This window comes from Vanacampus margaritifer, chromosome 2 (assembly GCF_051991255.1).
Source record: "Vanacampus margaritifer isolate UIUO_Vmar chromosome 2, RoL_Vmar_1.0, whole genome shotgun sequence".
Taxonomy (NCBI): Eukaryota; Metazoa; Chordata; class Actinopteri; order Syngnathiformes; family Syngnathidae; genus Vanacampus; species Vanacampus margaritifer.
Genome location: NC_135433.1, coordinates 57054934 through 57082321, shown reverse-complemented (window position 1 = coordinate 57082321; position 27388 = coordinate 57054934). Strand labels below are relative to the sequence as shown.

The following is a 27388-nucleotide window of genomic DNA, read 5'->3' as shown; positions in this document are numbered from 1 at the left end:
ACCAATTACAACATCATGGCTGCGTAGGAAAAGGATCTGGGTATTGAAATGGCCAGCCTGCAGTCCACTTCTTTCACTTATAGAGCACATTTGGCGCATCATAAAGGGGAAGGTGCAGCAAAGAAAGCCCAAGACAGTTGAACAGTTAGAGAGACGCGTGTTAGACAATAATGGGACATCATTCCTATTTCTAAACTTGAGAAACTCTCCTCGATCCCCAGACGCTTGCAGACTGTTGTAAGAAGAAGAGGGAATGCCTCACAGTGGTGAAAATGGCCTTGTCCAAACTTTTTAGAGATTTGTTGACACCATGGAATTTAAAATCAACATAGTTTTTTCCCTTAAAAGGATACATTTTCTCAGTTTAAACTTTTGACCTGTTCTCTATGTTCTATTCTGAATAAAATATTAAAATTTGGCTCTTCAACATGATTGCATTCAGTTTTTATTCACAATTTGTATAATGTCCCAACTTTTTGGGAATTGGGTTTGTATATATATGTACACATTTACCGTATCGAGATTGGAGAACATTTGAGACAGTACTTACATGTGTAGCGATTATTTGGGTTGCCATAATGGCTTATGAGAAATTTAGATGGTACTGAGGGGAATGATAATTTCCTCAGCAACCTCTGGGGCACCACGTTGACTTTGCTTGTTTGTAGGAGTAAAATAAACAATAAAAATCCTATTATCAAGTATTCACAATCTGAACTTGCTACTTTAGTTAATCATGGAGTTATTTGCTTTCATAAGAGAATTACTAATCCATTCAGTAAACACAAATGATTCGGCAGAAATGAAATTTCTAGACAACAAATTTATTTAGTAAACACACATATATCAGTCACAGCCTGACCTATTAATGAAACAGAATAAAAATGTGAATCAAAGATAAAAAGAAAACATGCAAACTAACTAACTAAGATAAAAAAAAAGGTAGATGAAAACGGTAGATCGGGGATAAAGATGGAAGCATTTTGACCTGTCAATCCTTTTATGTTTGAATAAAAGCGTTGCACCAGTAGTATATGGTCAGATTGCAATGCTAGCGCAATTTACGGACTGGTTCAGTCGCACGGAAGAGAGAGACTCTCGAGCGTTGATCCTCAGTTGAAGAAACCTCTGTTGGAGGCAAAGTGGGCGGTCGGCGCGCGCAGCTGGAATGCTGCCCGGGAGTCTCTGGCTGCTGGCGAGGTGCACGCGCGGCGTGGAGGCCAAGGCAGGTCCTTGGCTGGCGCCAGTCCCAGTTGGTGGTGATGTGCTTGTACGTTTGAGAGGCCGCAGTCAGTTGGTGTGGGCGCTGCGGGGCGCCTCGGGCTCACGGCTGGACAGACTGAAGGTATTATTTGATTACTATATTAAGTGTAATCTTTGCGTGTTCAAAATAATTGCATTGAGATCTTATGAAGAAGTTTTCTTTGCAAAGATTTATTTAAGAGCTCTTAAAGACACATCAGAAAATGCTTACATTCAAAGGTAATGTTAAGCCCCGAGTGTGTTCGAATATGAAAACATACAGTTGCTTTATACTTGAAAAAAGCATACTCCCCCTCTGAGGCTGGACAAAGGGTTAGTAATTATAATAAGCAGACAAGTGATATACCGACATGTTTACTCCAGCTCTCCCACCATCCCGGATATATGATGTAGGCAGGTAATGATCTTGGACCTTCAGTTTTTACGACATAATGAGTAATAGCATGAGAACTTGACTCCCTTTCAGACACACACATTTCTTATCTCCATGAGAACTTGAAGGGAGTAAAAGTTCCAATACATTTCACAACAACATTATCACAGTGTTATTCATTCCAATACACAGTTATATGGCACCTATATACTTATTAGTAAATTCATAAACAGTATAAATATTAATTGAAAATGTTAAATGTCTTCAAGACACGTGCGCCTTGGGGATGCGAGTCCTTGCTTAATGTGTGCTTTGGGCGCGCGTGGTGGCTCAAGTCCGGGGCTCAAAGGAAGAAGCCGCGTGGTCACCCTCAGCGACCACGTTTCTAGTGATGATAAGGAAAAGTACATGCATGAGGCCAGACGTGAGGTGAAAAGCAGGCGGGTAATTGCGCAGGAGGTTAAGAGAGAGAAGTTCCTTTGCGTGCCGGCCTTTAAACTGTGTCCCAGGGGGCCGGCAGTTTGGTCCCACCTCTTCCGTGCGCATGAAGCAGACTTGGTCGACTGAGGCCAAGCTTTTGGGATAGTATTTGATAATTTTTTATCAGAATTGACAAGCCAGATGCTTCTTTTATCATTCTGAACACATTTCAAACATTACCGCGATCATAAAGTTATTGAAGCCGCTAAGCTTACTAATTAGCTAAACTTAGGTGGCTACAGAAATTTCACACATCATTCATTTGAGATAGACATACAGGTTGTGTACAAAGATAAACAACAGGAGTCACTTGAGGTCAGTCAAGTACATAGAGTCCGTGTATGTCCCGAATTATGTAGACTTCAGATTAATTAGGAGCGGCAGGATTCTTGAGGATAACCGATAGTGACCGCTTGAGGGCACTGTTGTACCATATAACTTCCAAGGGGCATTGTTTCCCCAAAAACACATGGCTAATTCCTGTGGATAGACCAGACCATAAAAGATGGTCTGGAGACTGATAAGCAGTCTTATCGCTATGGTATGCAATTCCTGGGGGTTATAAAATGAAATCCAGTCGCTGCTGGAGGGAAACTCAAAAAGTCCTTTTTGTACTGAAAGCACAGAGTTAAGGCACGCACACACATTCCCCAGGGGGAAATGTTTAAAAAGGCAAATAAAATGGAAAAATTGAGGGTGACGGGCAATATTCGTTACACATGACAGCATGATTTATGAGCATTTTCAATTTGTTAAACAAAAAAGAGGACTTCAGACTTTAGACAACTTATATGCTTTTTTTTTACAGAAGGAAACATGTATAATTTTTATTAAAGAATTATACCTGTATTTCAACAAAAGATGCTTCTGCCAAATCTAATACTCGGGTCTAAGAAACTGAGCAATAAAAGAAAAAGGGGGTCTTCAAAGCTGCACATAGCGTCTACTTGTTAAAAAATAGTGACTACTGGCCCAATATTAAGAGCCTACGAGCCGTATATGTCGAATCTGTACGTATAGGTATAGTATATACAGTAGTCTGCTTGCGAGATGTGAGTGGTAAGATGACCTTGCATGGGTGTCTATGGGCTATCAGCTATCCAGTTATATATACAGATCAGTGAGCTAGACTTTCTTGCATGAAGTGGATATAGTGCACAGCTGCACGTGTGCAAATACTCCGTTGCATTATGGGCAAAAAAATTACAAACCTAAATCATGCACTTTAGACATAATAATAAAACGTAAAAGTTACGAATAAACAATTAATGCCTTTTCCACTTAATTTTCAAACAAATTGGTTATGGGGCCAAAATGCCTAAAAAAGCGAGGGGGTTCACTCGCGCATGCTCAAGTAATACACTAATACAAGTACCCATATAGCAAGACGACATTGAATAAATGTTGACATTCCATCCAAATCATCGTATTGTTGACATTGAAATTTCCGACGAATAAACAACGTTGAATCAATGTTGCAAATACTGATGACGCCTGACAGAAACATTGAAGCAACATTGTTTACGGTATGCCAGGCGATGGTTGGGTTAACATTGTTTTATAGTTGATGGACTAATATGTTGACAAATAGTTGATTTATGATTGACTGGGAAATATGATTGAGAAGTCATAGAATTATAAACAAATAGTTGTGTTTGTGGGTGACCATACTCATTTTTAGAGTTTTTTTGTTTTGTTTATATTTTGTCATTCACTCACACAAACACGCACACACACAAACATGATCTCCCGGGTGGGGACGCGAACCCACACTGCCTGGGGTGTCCAAACTCAGTTGAAAACCATTGTGTGCGAGTGTGTGTGTGTGTGCGTGAATGTGCTGGTGTTTCTCATTAACTGGGAAGACAGGTCAATGAACGGATTCCACTGCAAAAGTCTCATTTCAAGATCCATATTCAAGGTAAGCCTGTTGCTCTTCAGGGTCTTTAACAGCAAAGTAGAATTAATCGCGTTTGTCATTATTACTTGTATTTAGAACGCTTTGCCTGACACAACCTGTCAAAGTTGCTGGGCCGACATTACTTGTAAGGTCAGCCTACTTAGCTTGGATGTTAGCTGTGTAGCACTTAGTTCAGGCAGCTACATAAGTTGGGTTTCCATCTACCCATTTTTATTAGAATTTTCAAGAAATGCGAAAATAAAACCGAATGGAAACGCTATAAATTCAATAAAGTGCCCAAAATTCGCCCAAAAGTTTTTACGCTTAGAGGTGGTGGATTTTGAAGCAAAAAAAGGAAAATGCGAATTTTGGCTATGGAAATAGGTTTGCGAATAAATGCTGACAAGACCGGATAAACGTTTTGACGTTCTGTCACACTTACATTTGTAGTCGCAAAACAATGGCGGACAATAAAGTAAAGTATGTTTGGGGGGACGGAGAAACAGAAATCTTTTTGAAATTAATTAAAGAAGCAAATATTAATGTTATTTAGATGAAAAACAGCAAAGAAACGCTACGGTTTATCAAGAATTACAAAAGCAAACTCATACGACATCATCGCATGGCGCAGTCACTTCCTGGTCTTCTTCTTCTTTTAAATTACTGGTGGATCACATCTCTTTGGTGTATACCGCCACCTACAGCGGCGGAGTTCCCTCTTAATATTCGCAACAGAAGCGGGCAAGTACGTTTTGCGCATTTTCAGTAAATTCGCTTAAAACATTTGAAACAATTGGATGGAAACCTCACTATTGTTGAGAGTGTATGTGACTGTCTGAATGAGCGTTTAGCATTTTTTGTCTTTTTTGTATGAGCTGTGTTTTAGTCATTTGACACCCGCCCTTTTGTTGGTGTTTGTTAAAGCTTTTTTCAATGGACAAACTGCTAAAACACACCTTCATGGCAAACCTTGTTTTTTGCACTGCTCCAACGTGTTGGAAATGTCTTCAAAACCCTCAAGCAGCATTTTGGCAGTGGATTGTCGCTACACCAATCAAAGGGCTAAACTCGCTGGATGTTACAGAAACGAGTCTAAAGAAATTTATTGAACACCAAGACAGATCTGCTTGAATTGAATTATGTGAATTAACTGTGAATGTTGTTTTGTTTGTATAGATCACAGAAGAGGCAGATGAGACTGAGGCATCGGAGACTAGTACACCTTCTGCTGTGCCCAAGTGGCTCCGTTAGGCCTATGCCCCAGACCGCGTTGGTGGCAAGGATCGCACTACAAAAGTTTGTCAGACTGAGGAGGCTTAAGTTTTAAATACATTTGCTGAACTTTAATGGTTTCTGTTGTCATTAAAAATAATTTGATATCCGGCCAAGTTTTTATTAGTTAGCCTAGCTTTTTCTACTGTCTGTAAAAAAAAGCAAGACCTCTAAATATAGGCATGTTTGAAGCATTAATAGCATCACCCAGATGGCAAAAGATGCTAAATCAATGTTGGATCAATGTTGAGATGGTTCATTTAACATTGATTCAACATCCTTTATTATATGGGTCATGGTTTAAAATGAAGGAAAACCATAACATTGATTGAACGTTATTCCAATATTAATAATTATCGATGCTAAATCAATGTTGGATCAATGTTGAGAAGGTTGATTTAACATTGATTCAACATCATTTGTTATTTGGGTCACGGTTGAAAATGAAGGAAAACCATAACATTGATTCAACATTAAATAATTATCGAAATAACGTGTGGATGTTGTAAAGATTTATTAATCGAGGGTGCAAGAGTGATGGCAAATCAACATCGGGTGTCAACGTTAATTCAATGATATAAGATCGACAGCGGAATGTTGATTCAACATCTTTTCAACGTCGGCCTGCTATCTGGGTATGCTATCTTTGTAGTATTTAGCCTACAAATATGTTCAAGAATGAACGTATTTGCGAATATGTTCAAACGTATTTGTGAGTATGTGCAAACCTATTTGCGAGTACATTTGAGCGTATTTGTGAGTACGTTCGAATGTATTTGCAAATACGGTTGAACGTACGTCAGTAACAGACCCACAGACCTTCCTTCTGTACTGACGGACTGGTGACAACAAAGTGTAAATGCCCATCTCTTGTAATTAGCAATATTCTCTACAGTCAAATTATTTTCAGTATTTTCTAGGGTTACCCATTATTTTTGTCCAGGCCTGTTTCATGATTATTTTTTTTTTTAACAATTATCTTGAGCCACAATTAAAGTGGTAGTGGCCCTTTGTGGTGGTTTTGGAGACTTTAGTACTCTGCGATTCCTTCAGAAAATTGTTTCTGCTGCAAGATTGTGTGTTCTATTTCTCTTTAAAAATTGATAATTATGAGGACAAAAAGAACCATACCAATGCATTTTTAAGGCTGTGTACATCATACACACTGACATCATTGACAAGCCTGCTATGTTATTAGATTGTAGCCATACAAAAATAGACCTAAAAAATGTATGTCCTGGAACCATCTCACAACATTTATTATACTGTAACCTGTGAACCTACAGGATTCCGCATGGATCGGGTACCCAATGATCTGGATGCTGTGGTTATTGGCAGCGGTATGGGTGGTTTGACAGCTGCAGCTCTGTTGTCCAAAGCTGGAAAGAGGGTTCTTATTTTGGAGCAACACGATCAGGCTGGTGGATGCACTCACACCTTCCAAAATAAAGGATTTGAGTTTGATGTGGGTAAGTCAATTCCTCTATGAGTTTTTCTTTGAAGTTTAAATACCTTTAGTCTGGTAGTCTGGTGCAGGGATCTGAAGCCCGTATCTCCAGAGCCACATGCGCAGCACATCTGCTGTGGCTCACTGTGACTTAGGTAAAAATAAATGATAAGGGCCAAATCCACAGAGAATGCACTGCGTCTACAAACAGCGTCATAAATTGTTCTTCATTCGCATCCGCATTTGCTCCCTCTTAACGTTCTAATCATAAAGGATATTGCTCTAATTATATACCGGCGCAAACACGGCCACACAGTTTGACAGTTGTGTGCAGTTTGCACCTGATTTACCACAATTGGCAATCCTAGATTTGAGCCAAAAACACCATGGCAGTATAATAGCAGTTAAGAGAAAGATGAACACAGAAAGTGTGCTTGGACTGAAGAGGTGCGAATGCGAATGTTGGGGACCCCCCCACCCCACTTTCTTCCCATGGTGAATGGACCCCTACGCACACTGCGTGATCTGCGTGTACAGATGCTATTCACTGATGTCACGGGATGACGATCATGACGTGATCTCGCGAGTCAGCGCCATCTTTTGTCTCTAGTCTACTCTAGTCTGTCTCAGCCGTACTTCTGTTTACACCAATTTTTGTTATTGATAATGTCATGCTCAACTTCCTCTAACGTTAGTTGTGTATAGAAGACGTATGCGCAGTGCCGGCCCAAGCCTTCATGGGGCCCTAAGCAAAATTTTATTTTGGGGCCAATATCACCGCCAATAATAGTGATTATTGGTCATTCATACTCCTATATAAACTTATCTCATGTTCTACTCTGTCATTATGAATACACTTGTAAAGCTATATGTGAGACTTGTTAGATTGCAACCGCAATGATTAAAGCCATCAAAGTAGACAACTGGTTTTCAAACTTGCAAGCAAATCTTCGAAGTGCTATATGTATAGTCTAGAGGTGTCAGTCTATTCAAATTTTTAATCGTAGTTAATCGCATGACTTCAATAATTAACTCACAATTAATCACAAATTAATCGCCCATTTATATCTCAATCTAAATTCATAATAAAGTGTACAATATTTTTTCTAATTTATCATACTCGTGTTAACATATAACTGGGAATAAATGTTAATGTAATAAAAATATGGTTGCATTTTTTAGCATTTTTTTACAGTAATTTCATAATTCATTAAAAAATAAAAAAGGTACTGTACTGTATACAAACGAGTGTGACATTGATTTGTGTTTGTCATTTTTCTTTCACTGCATACATTGCATAACTTTGTTTGTAAGATGGTGACAGCTCAGTGCATTTTTCTTTTCATATGAAGAGCTGTTTTTTAACAACTGTAAAACACAATTTGACCCCAGTCCCCACAGATATATGCATTGTTATTTAATTTATTACTGCTAAATTGTGTTACAGTGACTCATTTGCACAAGGTGTAATGCTTTTATTTTGTTAAGTTCAATACGGATGCACATTGTAAAAGGACTCAACTTTACTGGAAACGAAACATAAAATTTATTTTCATATTAAGAGCTATCTAATTTTTAACATGAAGTAACTTGCAAACTTCTGCACATTATTGAAATAGTAAAATACAACTTGACGCTAGTCCCCAAAAATATATGCATTATTATTTAATTTATTATTAATTTATTTTGTTAAGTTCTCGGTTGCGTATTGATTGTAAAGTGATGCTGCTTTACTGCAAGCCAGAGAGATCCGCTCTGCTGCAAGTGACAGCGAGCTAAGAGTACGACTATTTGTTACACTTAACGAGCTATTTTCTGGAGTTGCTGAATAAAATACGCCTCTCATCTAAAGATCAAGTGGCTTGGGGTCACTCCAACTGACAAGACGGCGTCCATTCGGCTTTTTTGGAGCCGAGTTGGAGCAACCGACCTCATTGCTAACGGCTAAATGAGTGCGTTCTTTCGAAGCACAGAACCGCCGGTAGTGCTACACAGTTCAAATGGCTCCTCCACGCTAACATCCCTTAAACATTGTGTGTTTTAGCTCCAGTGTAGTACAGTGCATTTCTGTTGGGTAATTTTGATGTAGACGTTTCTGCTGCGTCTCGACTGGAATTCCATTCAGTAGAGGCTTTCCAAATAAGGGCCGGTCGTTAATCGAGCGTTAAAATTTTTTTGTTCCGTTAAAGGAACTTTAAGTTAATGCGATATTAACACGATAATTTTGACACCCTTAGTATGAACGAATATTATCATACAGATGTCTTCAGACTGTGACTTTTAACATACACTAGAAGTTTGGTATTTTTTGGAACATATACACGGGAGTTATTGGTCATTTCCTCCTTAGCAAAGCAAATATGAAACGCAAAATGTGATGCCTCGCTTCCGTCATATAGTATCTCGAAAAGTCAATATTTTTTATTTTTTTAGTTGTTGTCCCATGTCTTGAGATGGTACAGGTCAAGTTTGAAGTCAATCGGATGAAACGTTGAGGAGAAGTGGGCAAAAGTATCTATAGTAACTGAAAAATCTTCCAAGTCCTTCCACAGTTTTTAACAAACTTCTACACGCAGGTGCGCCTTTTGCTGAATGAAACAAAACTACAGTAAATGCGCAAAAATCGGGCAAAATCAGACATTCAAAAAAATCATAACTCACTTCCTGTTCCTTTTAGTATATAGCTCCAAGAGACTTTTTTGTAGGTATTAGTCTCCTTCATATACCTCCAAATTTTCGTAGATCTTGATGAAATGTACAATCCGGCCTGTTTTGTTAAAGATTTCTTGGGGGTGCTAGGGAGTAATTTTTTTAAATAATCGTACTATATTGCTATTTTACAACGTCCGATGTGTGTGCCAGGTTTTGTAAGTTTTTGTGCATGTTTTGGCCCTCAAAATAAGCGGTTTTACTGGTGAACATGTATTCGCGGAACCTAGTTTTCCTCTTGATAATATTGTATTGTGGCCCTCATTTTCCTCTTGTAATTCTGTATTATCAAGAGGAAAAATGAGGGCCACTAGACCTGACAGCAAGCATCAAGAATACCTGGGCTTCCAAGGAGTGATAAAGTCAAAGGGATTCTCAACCAATTACTGAAGATTGTGTTGGAATGAAGGATTCTTACCATTTGCGTGTTCATGCCGTTGATTAATAAAACATACAATGAGATCAGTGAATTCAAGCATTTTCTTTACATTTATTCACAAAATCGCGTACAGGAGAGGATGAGCCTCCTTGCGCCATCTTGTCTCTCTCACTGTGAAGTTTCCCCGCCCCGCCTGTGGGTAATATTCTCTTTGTCCCATAACGTTACCTCCCATAGTCACATGACTACGCTCCCATTTGTCACAATGATATCTCAATACAGTTGGCCAACCATGCCCCTCCCATCTCTGTCCTAGCAATGGAAAAACACAGAGTTGCCGTTCAGCTCCAGGCAGACTTAGTGGACCCTTTAATATGAACAAAGGGTCTAATTAACACATTCACCACCCCCATCCCATCTGTCCTGTAGGAGACTCAACCTCCTTTAAACATTTGAATTGTCACATCAAAACTATACGGAGTAAATCAAAGCAATTTTGTCCAATCCTAAATAGTTATAATTAAATCAAAACAGTTATAATTAAATTGAAAATTTCCTTCAATTGACATTACGTTTTGTACCATCCATCCATCCTTTTTTCCAGGCGAAACAATTGAATTTTCTTTAATTTTCTTCACAGTATTCTATTATTTAAAAAAAATATATCTTATTATCCAGTATTCTATTTTTTAAAAATGTAAAAATAAAACAAAAGCGCCCTGAATCTATATATGAAAGTTTGACTTTTTGGCTGTATTTATAGAAATAAATTAACTTTTCCGTGATATTCAATTATTTATTTTTTTAAAGGATCTGTATATTACTTGACACTGTCAGACAGGCTTCTAAATGTAATTAAAAATAAATTGTAATTAATAATTGTTTCCACCAGGCATTCATTATCTTGGCCAGCTTCATGAGAACAGTCTGCTTAGGGTTGCCCTGGATCAGATCACAGAAGGCCAGCTGCAGTTTACTCGGCTTGCGCAACACTTTGATACATTGGTCTTGGGCCAGCCTGGAAGACACAGGTAAAACTTAAAATGGCGTGAAATTAATAGCAATTTTCTTTTTGCTCTAATTTCAAATTTTTTTGTTACTGATTGTAAAACAAACACAAGAGGGTGGCTGATACTAGTATCGGTCACCGTACAGTCACAAGTGCCAATACCTTGAAGGCCAGTTATAGGCCCATATTCGACCATCCCCACTTAATACTATAAGTATTTCATTTTTTTAAATTTATTAGATTTTTAGCTTTTCATACTATCTTTTACCCTAGGGAGTATCATATTCATGCAGGGAAGACTGAAATGGCAGCTAACCTGAAGAAGCAGTTCCCAGGCGAGGAGGACGCTGTTGATGAATTCTTTCGATTAATGAAGGTAGAGTAAGAGGATGTAACCATGCATGGATTTGTGATCAATTAGTTTGAGCCAACATACATCTAGCAGCTGGTGTGCGAGGCAAAGAAGTTTCGACTAGATATAGTCGGACTCGCCTCAACACACAGCTTGGGTTCTGGTACCAATCCTCTCGGGAGGGGTTGAACTCACTTCCACTCTGGAGTTGGCCACGGTGAGAGGCGCGTGTGTGGGCATACTTATTGCCCCCCGGCTTGGCTATTGTACGTTAGGGTTTACCCCGGTGGACGAGACAGTAGCCTCCCTCCGCATTCAGGTGGGGGGACGGGTCCTGACTGTTGTTTGTGCTTATGCACCAAACAGCAGCTCAGAGTACCCACCCTTTCTGGAGTCCATGGAGGGTGTACTGGAGAGCGCTGTACTGGATGGACTCCTTCGTTCTGCTGGGAGACTTCAATGCTCACGTGGGCAATGACAGTGAGACCTGTAGGGGTGTGATTGGGAAGAAGCTTAGGCGGTCGCTGAGGCAAAAACTCAGACATGGAAAGAGTGCGGTGAGGCCATGGAAAACAACTTCCGGACGTCTAAGAAATTCTGGTCCACCATCCGTCGTCTCAGGAGAGGAAAGCAGAGCACCATTAACACTGTGTATAGTGGAGATGGGGTGCTGCTGACCTCGACTTGGGACGTCTTGAGTCAGTGGGAAGAATACTTCGAAAACCTCCTCAATTCCACCTCCCTTTGAGGAAGCAGAGTCTGGGAACTCTGAGGTGGGCTCCCCTATCTCTGGGGTCGAAGTCACTGAGGTGGTTGGAAAGCTCCTCAGTGGCAAGGCCCCGGGGGGTGGATGAAATCCGCCCAGAGTTCCTAAAGACTCTGGATGTTGTGGGGCTGTCGTGATTGATATGCCTGTACAACATTGCATGGACATCGGGGACAGTGCCTCTGAATTGGCAGTGGTAGTGGTCCCCCTTTTTAAGAAGGGGGGCCGGAGGGTGTGTTCCAACTATAGATCACCCTCCTCACCTTCCCTGGTAAGGTCTATTCAGGGGGGCTGGAGAGGAGGGTCCATCGAAAAGTCGAATCTCGAATTCAGGAGGAGCAGTGTGATTTTCATCCCGGCCGTGGAACAGTGGTCCAACTCTACACCCTCGGCAGGATCCTCAAGGGTGCATGGGTGTTCGCTCAACCAGTCCACATATATTTTGTGGACTTGGAGAAGGCGTTTGTCCGTGTCCCTCGGGGAGTTCTGTGGGGGGTGCTTCGGAAGTACGGGGTACCGAGCCCCCTGATACGGGCTGTTCAGTCCCTGTACGAAAGATGTCACCTCCAAATCCGAGACCATGGTCCTCAGTCGGAAAAGGGTGGAGTGCCCTCTCCGGGTCGGGGATGAGATCCTGCCCCAAGTGGAGGAGTTCAAGTATCTTCGTGTCTTGTTCACGAGTGAGGGTAGGATGGAGCGGGAGTTCGACAGGCGGATCGGGGCAGTGTCTGCAGTGATGCGGACTCTGTATCGGTCCGTTGTGTTGAAGAAGGAGCTGAGTCGAAAGGCAAAGCTCTCGTTTACCGGTCAATCTACGTTCCTACCCTCACCTATGGTAACAATCTGTGGATTGTGACCGAAAGAACAAAATCCGAGATACAAGCGGCCAAAATGAGTTTCCTCCGCAGAGTGTCCGGGCTCTCCCTTAGTGATAGAGTGAGAAGCTTGGTTATCTGGGAGTGACTCAGTGTCGAGCCGCTACTCCTCCGCTTTGAGAGGAACCAGTTATGGTGGCTCGGGCATCTGGTTCGGATGTCCCACAGGCGGGAGGCCCCAGGGACAACCCAGGACACGCTGGAGAGACTATGTCTCTCGGCTGGCCTGGGAACGCCTTGGGATCCTAACAAAGGAGCTGGTTGAAGTGGCCGGGGAGAGGGAAGTCTGGGCTTCCCTGCTAAAGTTGCTGCCCCAGCGACCCGACTCCGGATAAGTGGTAGATGATGGCTGGATGGGTGGATTAAAAAATAATTGATCTTAAGTTTTATTAAAAATGTGATCAAGAAATTGACTAATTTAAACATGTTCATTAAATATCTTTTTGCTCACTTGCAGTTAGCCTCACAACGGACACCACTTATTGCCTCTTTGAAGATTATTCCATATTGGCTTGTCAACTTCCTGGTGTGGACTGGTCTATTAGATCGCATATCTACAGTGTTCCGCCTAGCAACCACAAACCACTCTGAAATAATGTCCCGTCTCACAGAAAACAAAGACCTTCAGGCTTTATCTGCCTACCTTTTCTATGGTACTGGACATTCACAATTTTTTAAATGCAATATTAATGTTATAAATGAAGCACACACATTGTACAACTTATTCACAGTTTTTAATGTTCTTTTCTTGAAGGTGTGCCTCCGAAACAGTCGAGCTTTCTCATCAATGCACTCCTCCTTCACCATTACAAACGTGGTGCATACTATCCAAGAGGAGGCGCGAGTGAGTTTGCCTTTCACATCATCCCTGTTATTCAGCAGACTGGGGGCGCTGTACTGGTCAGGGCGCCAGTGAAACAAATTCTGATAAACCAGCAGGGAAAAGCTCATGGTGAGGAAACGAGAGTTTTTCCGGAGTGTATGTTTTTTTTTGTATCTTTTTCAGTATACACTATTTCTTTGCCTCTTAGGCATTTTAACTCATACTTCTACTGTATGCTGAAGTCAAGTCTCTGTATTCCAGAAAACCTGACTTGCCTTGTTCTGTTAACCAATTGTATAATCATAAGTGTTGAGTCATGAAATATGTGCATCTAGTGTATTTTATCCAGCTTGTTAATAAGTAAGCCACTTGAGTACGTTCATGGTTATTTAAGATTGATTTAATTGCTAACAAATAAGACAATAAACACACAATAAAACACGTTAGGAGAACCATGTGTCTCTGCAGCTCAGCACTGCCTAACTCAGCCTTATCTCCCACAATGCCCAAGATCAAAGCTTCTTAATCATACACAATCAGCATAAAGGAAGAATAGTGTCATAACTAGCATGATGTATTACTTATCCCTTAATCCGTAACTGATACATAACCTAGGCCCTAATCAAGGCTGACAGTTATGGATAACAGTTCATTGAGACCATTGTCTCCAGTTCAATTCACATTGCCTCCAGAAGAAGACAGATCTTGATGATGGTCGCTCTAGCCACGCTTCTTTTTTTTTGATTCCAGTAGAATTTTGTAATGGCCAAGTTCAGCGACTGGAACCAAATAGACTTAGGTTTAAATTGAATCATTGAGAAGAAATATTTTATCCATGAAGAGAAATGTTCTGTCAGCTTATCAATGACGTTTGCATTACATCCCACTGTGATAGCATTGGCCTTTTTATTTACCTCATGGTCTGTGTCCGTGAGGTTGCATAGGTGGTAAAGCCCATCAGACCAGCAATCAGCAAACTGGGGGAAGACCCCAATGTCTACCCTCTTGATGCACAATCGGCAGGGTTCAGTCTTGTGTTAACGTGTCTCCACTGAGGGACTGTGGATAATTTCAGAATCTCAGAGACTTTATTGGCAACAAATGTACAGAATCAATCAGGCCAGCAATCAGCAGACTTGGTGAGGAAGACCCCAACACCTGCCCTCTTGATGCGCAGGGTTCAGTCTTGTGTTAACGTGTCTCCACTGAGGGACTGTGGATACTTAACTCTTTGACTGCCAACCATTTTCAGAAAAGGGATGCTGTGGGTGCCAGCTGATTTAAGCATTTTGACTGATCTTTCAAGGTCCACAGAAAATTTTGTGTTTGTACTATGGAAACACACATACTACCAAATGAAAGATTGAACTCTCATCAGAAAAAAAATGTTTGTTTCTACCTTATTCCGTTTTTCAGTAATCAACAATAGAAAATGGTTAGTTTCACCCAAATGCTCTGTTTTGGACCAAAATACGGAGAAATCAAGCTTTTTGTGAAACGATATTATTTCATGCACTCTAGTGAATTTGACACCTTTTTTTTCTCCCATGAATGATGCCACAAACACCTAAACAGTGCTTTACTTCTGTAAAACACTACCACCAACAATGAAAAAGTGTTTTTGATAGCAAAATACATTTATTTACATTCAACAGTGTAACAATTTGAGAAAACAATTTGGCAAACTATTTACAAATGTGTGCAACTGTGGTACTATTTACAATTGTGTGGATGTTTCAACTACAGTTTTTCTTTTTGTGTAACACTCCCCTCTGCGTGAAAGGGGACGCAGCAGGATTTGCACAACAGATTAGTTTCACTTCGATTGCCCCTTTGCGTGCAGACCCTACACTTTCTTGCCGGCCTTTTTTTCCGGGGAGTAGCAGGTATATACTGCAGTGTGTGTTTGGCCATGTTTCCATCAAGTCTACTCTCAGGATCATGATACGGTGACCTGGTGTTACGTCTGGCTTCCTCAGTCCTTCAGTTCCTATACCGGGTGGTAAGAGATGTTCTGATCCATCTTATCCACTCCATTCATGGTGGCATCGTAGTCCAGAACCAGTGTCTTCGCCGTGATCAGACTGTACCCACTCCTCCGATGAATATGCATTGGACTCGGGGTACTCTTCATCGTCCGATTGAACGTCCGCCTGAGCAGAAGTGCTGGGTTGTGCACTGCGTTTTCCGGCGTTAGCATCGCTAGCCGGTGAGGCTTTACGACGTAATCATAGCCGCCGCGTCAACGCTTCCAACTTCGGCGTCAACCTCGGAGTCACCATCATCATCATCGTCGTCATCAATGTGCTCTTTAGCATTGGTTGATGCTTTTCGTCTTTGAAAAAAAATGCTCAAGGGTGAGCTGCTTGCAACCGGTCGCCATTTTCGCTTCCTCAGCCATTCTCCCCTCAACACTCTAGCTCCGCCTCACGTCTTCTACTGACGCCTACCCGATCTTGTCCAAAGAGAGTCATCGCTGCCATCTAGTGCCCAAAAATAGTCATTATACTAACTCGATCTGCTTGATACTTTCAGCACAGCTGGCCAAGGCTTTCCTCCACCCGTTGCCCAAAAACAAAAAAACATAGTTAATGTCTTTTAACGTTTTTGGCAGCCCTCATTTGGATTTTACTAAACGTTATTAAACGTTTTTGGCAGTCAAAGAGTTAAGGAATCTCACAAACCCTATTGGCAACGAACGTACGGAATCTTGTCTCTTTGTTGATTTACAACAACATGAGTCTTTAAGCTGTATCTGTAACTCATTTAACATTCTGTCTATGCGCCAGGCTAAAGTTGCTGCATTTCATTCCAAACTTGGAATGGTGGTAGGCTTGAGAGGGGTGACCTTGGCTTTTATCAATGACGAAGGTACAATGTACTTGATTGCGGCTATTTTCTGGAGTTGCTGAATAAAATACACCTCACATCTAAAGATCAAGTGGCTTGGGGTCACTCCAATTGACAAGATGGCGTCCATTCGGCCCTTGGCTCTCACAGGGTTTGAGAGTGCCACGGACACCTCTTGCTGGAGCAACCTAGCTCATTGCTAACGGCTAACCCAGTGCGTTCTTCCAAATCAGAGAACTGGTGGTAGTGCTACACAGTCCAAATGGCTCCTTCATGCTAACATTCTGCCCCTTAAACATCGTGTGTTTTAGCTCCAGTGTAGTACAGTGCATTTCTATTGGGCAATTTTGACGTGGACATTTGTGCGTCCTGACTGGAATTCCCTTAGTAGAGGCTTTCCAAATAAGGGGCATACACATATTTATACATATATATATACACACACACATATTTATACATATATATATATACACACACACACACACACATATATATATATATATATATATATATATATATATATATATATATATATATATATATATACACATATCGGCCTAAAAACAAGCACATCTCAATTTTCGTGGCAGCGCAACATGGTTCTCTGCTGTTAGGGGCCGTCCTGCGCCTTTCTGGACGTCATGGTGGACACAGCTGCCGCACCTCCAGGGCATCTGGCAATTTGGTATCAGATGGGCGCATCTCAATTTTCATACTAGAGCAAGTGTTAGTCTATTTTTTTGTGAGTTTGGTAAATTAGCCTAAATTCTAGACTGCTTAAATGCACGTCTTTTTTATTTTTTATTTGTATTTTTTCATTATTTTTTTTTCTTCTCTTCTGGAGAGCTCAGTATTGTTCATTCGGTAATATTACCGATTTGACCTGTCATCATCATTGCCCTCTTTTTTTCTTTTTTCTTTTTGTATGTGGGTGAGTATGTGTATGTGCATGTGTACGTGCGTGCGAGTGTGTGTGTATTCATTAGTTCACCTAAAACCTATTAAAAAATCCCATACCGTTCACCTAAACCGAACACTTCCAGCCAGAGTTGTGAGGCCGTCCGGAGACCCGAGGAAAGACCAAAGAAAAAAAAGGAAAGTGAAATCCAGCACCGACCAGACACCACCCACCAGGCCACCAACCAGAGTCCTTCACCAACCCCAGAGACATCTAAATTCCAACAAATCAGGGAGACCTCAAGAGACCAAAGGAGAGACTGAGGAAAGGAAGGAAGGACAGAGGAAGCAGAGTGAGATCCACAGACACCAGCCTCCACCGATTCAATGACCTGAGGAATAAGCAGATTGTGTCTGAGTTTCGATAGATGCTGGTGTGGTGGATCTGGCATGCATGAAAATCTCCACCAAAGAGGGGAGCCGTCGACCCCTGCCAGGACAGAGCAAGCGCAACACCTCAGGGCCCCCCAGGCCGCGGCAGCGCCAAAGGACGACCCCTTCACTTTGTTCCATTCCATCTTACAAAGTTGCACAACGGTGCAAACGCCTATTACGCCCAGTTCTATCGGTGCAAAGTCTACGAAAATACCAAAACAAAAAAAACTCCACCCATGCACACGGTAAGACTGTGCTGTGCACCAGACTTGTCCTGGGAATGAAAATAGAGACCATTGTCTCTCTCACTTGGTGTACAGAAGGCATCCAAACCAGATGTCCAAGCCACCTCAGCTGGCTCCTCTCAACACGGATGAGCAGCTGCCTAGAAATGGACAGACTTTAATGGACAGAATTTCTAGGGGCATCAATGGCAACCTTGGCTGAGTCCAACTCTCACTGGACACAAACCGACTTAATGCCAGCAATGCAGACTAAACTCTGAGACCGGTCATACAGGAACCGAACATTCCATATCAGAAGGGGGTTTGGTACACCATACTCCCGAAGCACCGCTCACAGGACTCCCTGAGGGACATGGTCGAACGCCTTCTCCAAGTTCACAAAACACATGTAGACTGGTTGAGCAAACTCCTAAGCACCACCGAGGACCCTGTCAAGGGTGTAAAGCCCATCCACTGTTCCACGGTTGGGACAAAAACTAAACTGCTCCTCCTGAATCAGATATTCAACTCCCCGATGGATCCTCCTCTCCAGCACCCCTGAATAGACTTTGCCAGGAGGCCTGAAAATCATGATTTAAAAACAAAAGAGATTTTTTTATTATGACAATAAACTACTACTACCATATCACTGCATCTATTATAACATTCATATTCACAATATAATATAAGATAATGTAATATATTGTTGCTATCCTGTGAACATTTTAAATATTAAAAAAAAAAAAGTTTTTGTGATGTCTGCATTCATTTTCATCCCATAAATGTAAAAATGTGAAAAATGACAAAAAAGGACATGCATGTTTTTCACAAGACAGCGACGATATATAATGTAATATAATAATAATATATTAATTAATATGTATTTTTACTTTCATTTATTCTCCATTTTGATGGACACGTACATGTACGAATCGAGCAGACCCAATCCGCACCAATTCAGGTGTGCACCAAGGCTGCGTGGTCACCCCTAATCTGTTCAATGTTAACGTGGACTACTGGCTCAGCTCGTCCCTCGCTCGCTGTTCGGAGGCGAGTGTCCGCCTTTATTCAACCCAAACCGATCTGGATTACGCGGATGACATTGTAATTCTCGTTTCCCTCCTGAATAATCTCTCGGGTACACTGGTGAAATTCTCAGAAGAGGTCTCCCTATTTGGGCTGACCATCATCTCTGACTCGCTGGGGATGCTGCCACAGGTGACCCTCGCTAACAACCAAGATGTAGAGGAGTTTGTGTAACTTGGGTCGAAGTTTGCCTCAAGTAACTCCTGTGAACCTGAGATTCTCCACCGCCTCCAACTAGCCTTCGGTAGACTCTCCAGGATCTGGCTATGCTCCTCTATCCATTTACACACCAAACTCCGTCTTCTCAATGCTTTTATTATTCCTGTTCTCTATGCCAGCCAAACCTGGGCGCTCTCGGCAGCTGCCGTACGTTGTCTCGACGCGTTCCATAGGCGCTGTCCGTACAGCATCCTTGGTATCGGTTGGTACCACTTTGTTAGCAATGCTGATGTCTACGCCAGGGCCGGGAGCCCCACACCCGTCTTGACCATTATCAGGAGGCGGCGGCTACAGCTGCTCAGCCATGTGGCCTGCCTGGAGGACTCAGTACCGACCAAACAGCTCCTCACTGACTCTTCTCGCCCACCTCCTTGCGACTGGCTTTGCTCCAGAGGCCATCCCAGGCTCACCTGGTTCTCCCAGTTGGCCGCCACCATGCTCTTTTTCTGTTCACCCCCGACAGAAACGCGTTTCGGCACCTAGTCGCTACGATCGGCTAACATCGGTCATGCGAAACCTTACCTTACCTTACCATTTTGATGCTGAGTTTTTTTAAGATATATTATTTGTAACAGGAGTGACAGTGCTGAAAGGACAAGAAGAGGTTGAGATCCTTGCTCCCATTGTCATTTCCAATGCTGGAATCTTCAACACTTTCGAAAAGTTTCTGCCACATCACATCAAAGAAAAAACAGGTGATCACTCACACAGAGCATTTAACATGAACCTGTGGAATGGATTTTGAGGTTGGTCTTTTAACTTTGCTGTGTGAAAAGAGATCCAGTCATTGTTGAGTATGGTGCGCCACGGCATGGGTTCCTTCTTGGTCTTTGTTGGTCTGGATGGAACTAAAGAAGAGCTGGGAATTGTTTCCACAAACTTCTGGATGTATAAAGACAACGACTTGGATACACTGTAAGTTAATTGTTTTTGAATTGATTTTCCTAAGAGTCTTGTTATTTTAACTCCCATTTCAAATCTTTTACAAGTAAGGTTCCACCATTTTATGGATTCACATTCTGCCATTCACTGCCCCGCTTGCCAATACATTTGCAGTGATTGTGGTAAACAACAATAACTTTAATATACAGTGTTCTCTCACTGCTTCGCTGTTCACTTATTGCGGATTCACTCGAATCACAGATTTGTATTTGGATCCATTTATGCTGCTATTTTTTTTTATGTAATATTTGAGTAAATAAAAACAGCTTTTTCTTTCATTCAACATAATGTATTACATTTTTAAACAAAATATAGAATATTCGGTAAATTAAGAAACGTGTAACCATAAGTTTTAAAAAATTATGACATTTTTCTTCTTTTAATTTTTAAATATTATGTTAAAGCAACACTGACAGTGCAAGGTATGAAAATATTTATGAAATTAAGTTTCTAGGTATTATTATTGATGAATTTTTAACATGGAAATCACATATAGAATATAGTAAAACTAAGGTATCCCAAACTGTAGCTGTTTTACACAAGGTTAAAGAATAATTGAGCAATAATGCTTTGTAATTGTTATATAATTCATTGATTGTTCCATACCTGACCTATTGCATTGAAGTGTGAGGATGTGCTGGCAAAACCTATACCGTCTTCTACAGAAACGTGCTATTCATGTCATTTTTGGATGTGGATATAGAGATCACACCAATCCAATAGTCATACAACTAAAAACCTTAAAATTTAATGAATTGATGGAGTTCAACCTCCTTAAAATAACGTATAAACCTCATCATGAAATTTTACCAATCAACATGCAAATCAAAAAAAAAGAAGGAAAGTGTGTACAAATATTGAGTGAGTGAGTACAGAACAGATATTTTCTCTAAACCTAAATACAGAACAAAACAAAAAGAACAATGTATTTCAACTCAAGTTTGTGGAACAATCTGAATTATAAAACTAAATCATCTCAGCCTATCCATATATATTTTTTAATTTAAAAGCAGAATTACTGGAATATATATATATATATATATATATATATATATATATATATATATATATATAGCACAAGGTGTTATTTTGTTGAATTGCTACATTGAAAGCCTCATGACTGCTTACTGTCATTTATTTCGTCTTGATCATTCTTTTCTGTTGATCAGGGGCAGATAACACAAGTTTCACTTATTTCTGTCCCATTTCATTTGTTTGTTTTAAAGAGTGTAATAAAAATTTGAATTTAATTTTTCTTAGCTAGTCAGTGTTCCATTACTGGTGAGCTATTTTTGGTGTTAGCCTATTATAAGTTTTTTTTTTTAACAACCTCTACTTCGCGGAAATTCACCTATTGCGAAAAGTGAGGGAACACTGTATCATTAAGTGATTTAACAGCCCATTATTAGAAGTTAAACTCTGAAGGGCTGTACAGAAATATTTTATTTATAGACTGCAATAGACTATCTTAACATATTGTAATTTGACATTCTGGTCCAAACCACAGCAGAAAATTATACGTTGAAGTAGTTTTAATTCAGATTACTAGTACTATAAAAGTACATGAACATGAAGAAATGGGTTGCTCTCTTCTTGCGCACAACTTCTCACAATTTTTTGACCACTTATAAAATCAAACCATAGATGCATCCATTTTTGTTTATAGTGCTTGTCCTCATTAGGGTTGCAGGAGAGGTCAAGCCTGTCCCAGCTGACTATAGTAGTACAGTATATATTGTGGCGACTGTGTCTCAGGAGCTAGAGTAATTGGAAGGTTGGCTGTTCGATCCCCGCTTTCCCCAAGTCATGTGTTCTTGCGTCCTTGGGGAAGACACTTCACATGCATTGCCTCTAGTGCCACTCACACTGGAATCTGAAAGGTGCGAATATTTGGTGGTGGTCGGAGGGGCTGTAGGCACACACTGGCAGCCACGCTTCCGTCAGCCTGCCCCATGGCAGCTGTGACTACTTAAGTAGCTTACCACCACCAGAGAGTGAATGTGTGAGCGCACAAATAATGTATCCATTGTGAAGTTTCTTTGAGTGTCCAGAAAAGTGCTATATAAAAATATGATGCATTATTATTATTATTATTATAGGTGACATGCGGGGTACACCTCGGACAGGTTGTCAACCAATCGCAGTGCACATATAGACAAACGGTGACTCCTTTGCACAACGTTGCGTGCCTTTTTCTCTCTCCCCGTTTTATACGGATGCACATTGTCTTTAGTGACAGATCCTTTCTGCAAATGAGCCAGAAATAACACTGATGATGTTACACAAGCAATCTTGTGTAATTGATGAATAAATTACACCTCACGTCTAACGAGCAAGTGACTTGGATAATCCAAGTTGGATTTATTACTTCCGTTTCGATTTATGATTCATGTTGAAATAAATCTCATCCTTGTAAAGTTGTAGGCATTCAACTCATGCATGCAGTATACTGAATGGTTTCTGCCTCCTATTATCACAAATGGAAACACATATTGGTTATGTGTACTTACTGTATAAAACAAAAAATATTTAAAACAAGTCATGGCAACAGATCAAACTCCTCAATGAGCAGCACACATTAATAACAAGATGCAGCGTTTGCGTCCAAAGCCCATCAAATAACAATAATAATAATAATAATAATAATAATAATAATAATAATAATAATAATAATAATAATAATAATAATAATAATAAGTAAACCATAAACACTTTTATTTATTATTACATAAAAAGTTAAAATCGTTCAAGTGCAAATAAAAATAAAATAAAATATATAAAAGCACATGTATGAAAATACAGTAAGATGAGTAATATGGAATGCATAAAAAGTATTGCACAAAATGTTAAGTTAGCATACGTTACTTAAATGATTAACTGGATGGACTGATGAATAATGGGAGTTCAGAGAGGTGAAGGCTCTCAGAAAGAAACTGTTTTTCAGTCTACCGGTCCTTGCTTTTGTGCATCTGTACCGCCTTCCAGATGGCAGAAGCTCGAACAGCTGAAAACCAAGGTGTGTAGTGTCCTTGATAATATTCCGAGCTCTGCTGAGACACCGGGAGGAGTAGATGTCAGCTAAGGAGGGTAGAGGGCAGCTAACGATCTTCAGTCTGCCTTACTGTCTTACTCTGTCTGCCTCAGTGCAGCTCCCATACCAGATGGCGATACAGTAAGCTCTCAATGGATGAGCGGTAGGAGGCCAGCCACAGCTTGTGTCCAGATTTTATTTCCTAAGGACTCTCAGAAAGTGGAGATGCTGCTGAACCTTCTTGATTACCACTGAGATGCTATCTGACCAGGTGAGGTCCTCAGAGATCAGGACTCCCAAGAACCTGAAAGTGTGGACTCTTTCCACACACTCGCCGTTGATATAGCAAGGAGGTGGTTCAGTTCTGCTCCTGCTGAAGTCCACAATGATCTCCTTTGTTTTTGTCGTGTCTAGAGACAGGTTGTTGTCTGAGCACCAGGGTTATATGTCACAAAGCAGGTTTAGTGAGAACTCTGGGTCAAGAAACCCTGAAATGTGGGAGAAACTGCGTTTTCAGTTTCAGAAAGGGAGGTAACTGAAACCAGAGAAAAAGTGGTAACTGGCCTATTTCATAAAAATAGCTAATTTAAGCTCTCGGTCAGTTACCGTAGTAACATGTTCCATGAACCAAACCTGGTCGGTTGCAGGTTTTTCACAATGAACCTTGAGGTTTTCTCTGTCCCCGCCTCCTTTCAGCCGCATTCTGACATTTCATTTCTTCATTCATAAAGTCCACTGTAGCGAGTTTTTGCGTAAATACGCCTATAGTCTATAACGTAAAGACCACTTTTGTCACGAACATGGCATGTCCTTTTGACAATGACTCTATTGATGAAGGTGCCGCATTATTGCGCAGGGAATAAAATATTCGTTGCAAGATTCCTATCAGACCGCGCATAGATATGCTGGCATTTCCGGACAGTTATCTTTTTGAGCGGTACCGTTTCACGTCACAGTCCTTTTTTTTTTTTTTTTTTTTCAGGAGAGCTCAGTATTGTTCATTCGATTTGACATCATCATTGCTCTCCTTTTTAAAAAAAAAAAAACAACAACAAATCAATTAAAAAAAATTTAATAAATGTTTTTTTTTTTTTTAAATACATATACATATATATATACATATACACACATATATATATATATATATATATATATACTTTTTTTTTGTATGTGGGTGAGTATGTGTATGTGCGTGTGTGTGTGTGTGTGCGTGCGTGCGTGCGAGCGTGTGTGTATTCATCAGTTCACCTAAAGCCTATTAAAAAAAAATCCCATACTAATAATATAATATAATAATAAATTGCCAAATGCAGAAACATCAATGTAAGTTATCACGATGTAGTGGCTCTCGCTAACAGACAGAATTAAGTAACCGGAATTAGGTTAAAAAATTCTATATACGTAGACCATGTTTCTATAAATTTTGATATTTGGTTTTTATTTGAGGCAGATATTTTTTCCATTAAAATGTGATTTATGAGGAGGTTAGACCATTGGTCGATATTCAGAGTTTGTTTATTTTTCCAGTTAACAAGAATTGTTTTTTTAGCGATAGTAAGGGCTACAAGTGTAGATTGAAATTGTTTATGTGGTAAGTCAGTTGTTGTTAGGTCACCTAGCAAACACAAGTTTGGAGATAAAGGTATCCTACAGTCCAAAATAGCGGAAAGTTTTTCTAAGACTTTAGTCCAGAAATACATAACCGGAGTACATAACCATAAAGCATGAACATAAGTGTCTGTAGTGTTTTGTAAGCATTGGAGACAAATGTCGGAGTCTGAGAGTCCCATTTTCTTCATCATATATTGAGTAATGTATGTTCTGTGAATAATTTTATATTGGATAAGTTGTAAATTTGTGTGTTTTGTCATTTTAAATGCGTTTTCACAAACTTGAATCCAAAAGTCAGGTTCCGGTGCTATAGACAAGTCTGTCTCCCATTTCGAGATGGGTAAAGACATTTTATCAGTATATGAAAGTAACTTATATATTTTTGAAATATAACCCCTCACGTCACAGTCCATCACCAACATAACTTAACCTGTCCTTACATTTGAAAATTACCGGTGCCGTAGTCATGCGCTCACATCTCAGCATATATTGTGTGTTGCTTGCCGTTTTTTTCTTATAACCGTTTAAATAATGTTTTTATATTTCATCTTAAGACAAGTGCGCTTCGCCCGCACAGGATTGCATCAAAATGAAATGAACTAATGAGTTACCATTCAACAGGTTTACCCTGTAATATTATTGTGATTGCAAAGGACTACATTTAAAATTACTCATTGACCCGACACCAAGCAGCAATGTTCTCCCACGCCACCTATGTGGAGCCGCTTCGGTGTTGCACTTTTTTTCTAAAGACATGTTCAAATGCGCCATATGATCACATTTAGATTTCCAGTTGAGAGGGGTAAAAAAAAAACAAAAAAAAACGCGGAAGCAGAGGGTGGCGCTGCGCACTGCACTTCCCCGTTGCCATGGTGACTCGACGAATCGGGGCTCCATTGATGTGGACTTTTTAGTTTTCTTTCTCAGTGTATGTCAACTTGCTGTTCAGGGTTAGTCTCGGTGTTTGTTGAAGATGCTTTGTGAAATAGACCCCAGGTTGTGAGCTTCTGGACCTCCTTTCTGAAGGCTGCCTCATCGCCCTTTGAAATCAGCCCAAGCATTGTTGTGTCATTGGCAAATTTGACGATGATATTATTTTTGTGAACTGGGCTGCAGTCAAAGGTATAAAGACAGTATAGGATGGTGCTCAGCACACAGCCCTGTGGTGAGCAGGTGCTCAGTGTGGAGGAAAGGTGGGAGCCTCACCTTATAGTCTGAGGTCTGTTGGTTAAGAAGTCCTTGTTAGAACCTGGGGGGATGAGGGGGGGATGGAGCACGTGAGTGTCGCTGGGATGATTCAAACCAAGCAAAGAATCTGTTAAGCTCCTCCAAATAAGCTGTTAAACTCCTCTGCCAGTGATTCGCTCATGTCTCCAAGATTTCACATCACAACCTCTCTGTAGACCCTGCCACACCTCCTGAGGTGGCATTTTTAATACCCTTTTTCAATTCAGATCGAACCGTACTGCAAAGATCTTGGTCACCTAACCTGAAGGCAGTGTCACGGGCCCTGAGGAGTGATTGGACCTGGCTGGTCATCCAGGGTTTCTGATTTGGAAAAACCCTGATGCGTTTCTTCACAGATACAGTTTTCGTACAGAACTTGATATAGTCCTGACTAGTAAGTCAGCAACAATTACATACGGTTGCTTTGACTTTTTTTTCTCAATACAACTAGCTAGTGATGGTGCGGTTATTTTGTATCCTTTCCTAGTTTGTATTGCCTCGCAACTTATGCGGCTCCGTCCGTGGGTAGCCAGCCGTCTTGATGTTGTTTGATGGCTTTGATATTGTCTGTCATGACTTCTGCTAGTTTATGACGACACAAACAGCCACTTACGTGTTGCTTTGAGTATGTTGTGGATTTGTTTGTTCCGTTGGTGAAGAGACCGGTTCTCGCCTCCTCTCTCACACGAAGATAGCAGCATGTTGACTTGCGCACACTCGTTGCGCGTCGATTGGAGGCTGCTATGGACGCCTCTGCTCGATGTAAGCACTGTGGTGGATCCTTCTTGCCCAAAGACCGGCGCACTGACTGCTGTCTTGACTGTCGGTCCATACTCCGGTGAACACAACCGATGTTGCGCCTCACCAGGTTGCAGTGGCTGCCCAAGGGGCGGTCATCGTTGAAGGTGGCAATGTCAATGGCACCTTGACGGGGCAGGGGTCACATTGTGGCCAAATGCTGCTTTTGTCCCCAAAGTTTTGTCTGGCTCTCCAGCCAACCACACTATTCGCCTCGCTTGTTTTACTCAGCAGTTGATGGATGGGGATGACGCTTCAAGTCTTTGTTGTCCTGTGAGGGCGCTCCGCTTTTATGTGGATGCTACGGCATGTTTCCGTACATCCACCCAGCTTTTTGTGTCTTACAACGGCCCAAATGAAGGAGCTTCTGTTTCCAAGCAACACCTCTCCCATTGGATTGGGGATGTGATTCGGCAGTCG

At 40.9% G+C, this 27388-nt stretch overlaps 1 protein-coding gene across 1 annotated transcript in view; it reads left to right on the top strand.

Annotated features, from left to right (window-relative positions):
* Positions 1-27388, top strand: part of LOC144043890 (all-trans-retinol 13,14-reductase-like) — a 94097-nt gene that overhangs the window by 38462 nt on the left and 28247 nt on the right. Inside the window, exons 2-8 of the mRNA XM_077557967.1 lie at positions 6575-6757; positions 10716-10854; positions 11106-11208; positions 13283-13478; positions 13580-13777; positions 19935-20054; positions 20136-20274. Coding sequence (XP_077414093.1) covers positions 6575-6757; positions 10716-10854; positions 11106-11208; positions 13283-13478; positions 13580-13777; positions 19935-20054; positions 20136-20274 — 1078 coding nt within the window. The remainder of the gene's footprint in view (positions 1-6574; positions 6758-10715; positions 10855-11105; positions 11209-13282; positions 13479-13579; positions 13778-19934; positions 20055-20135; positions 20275-27388) is intronic.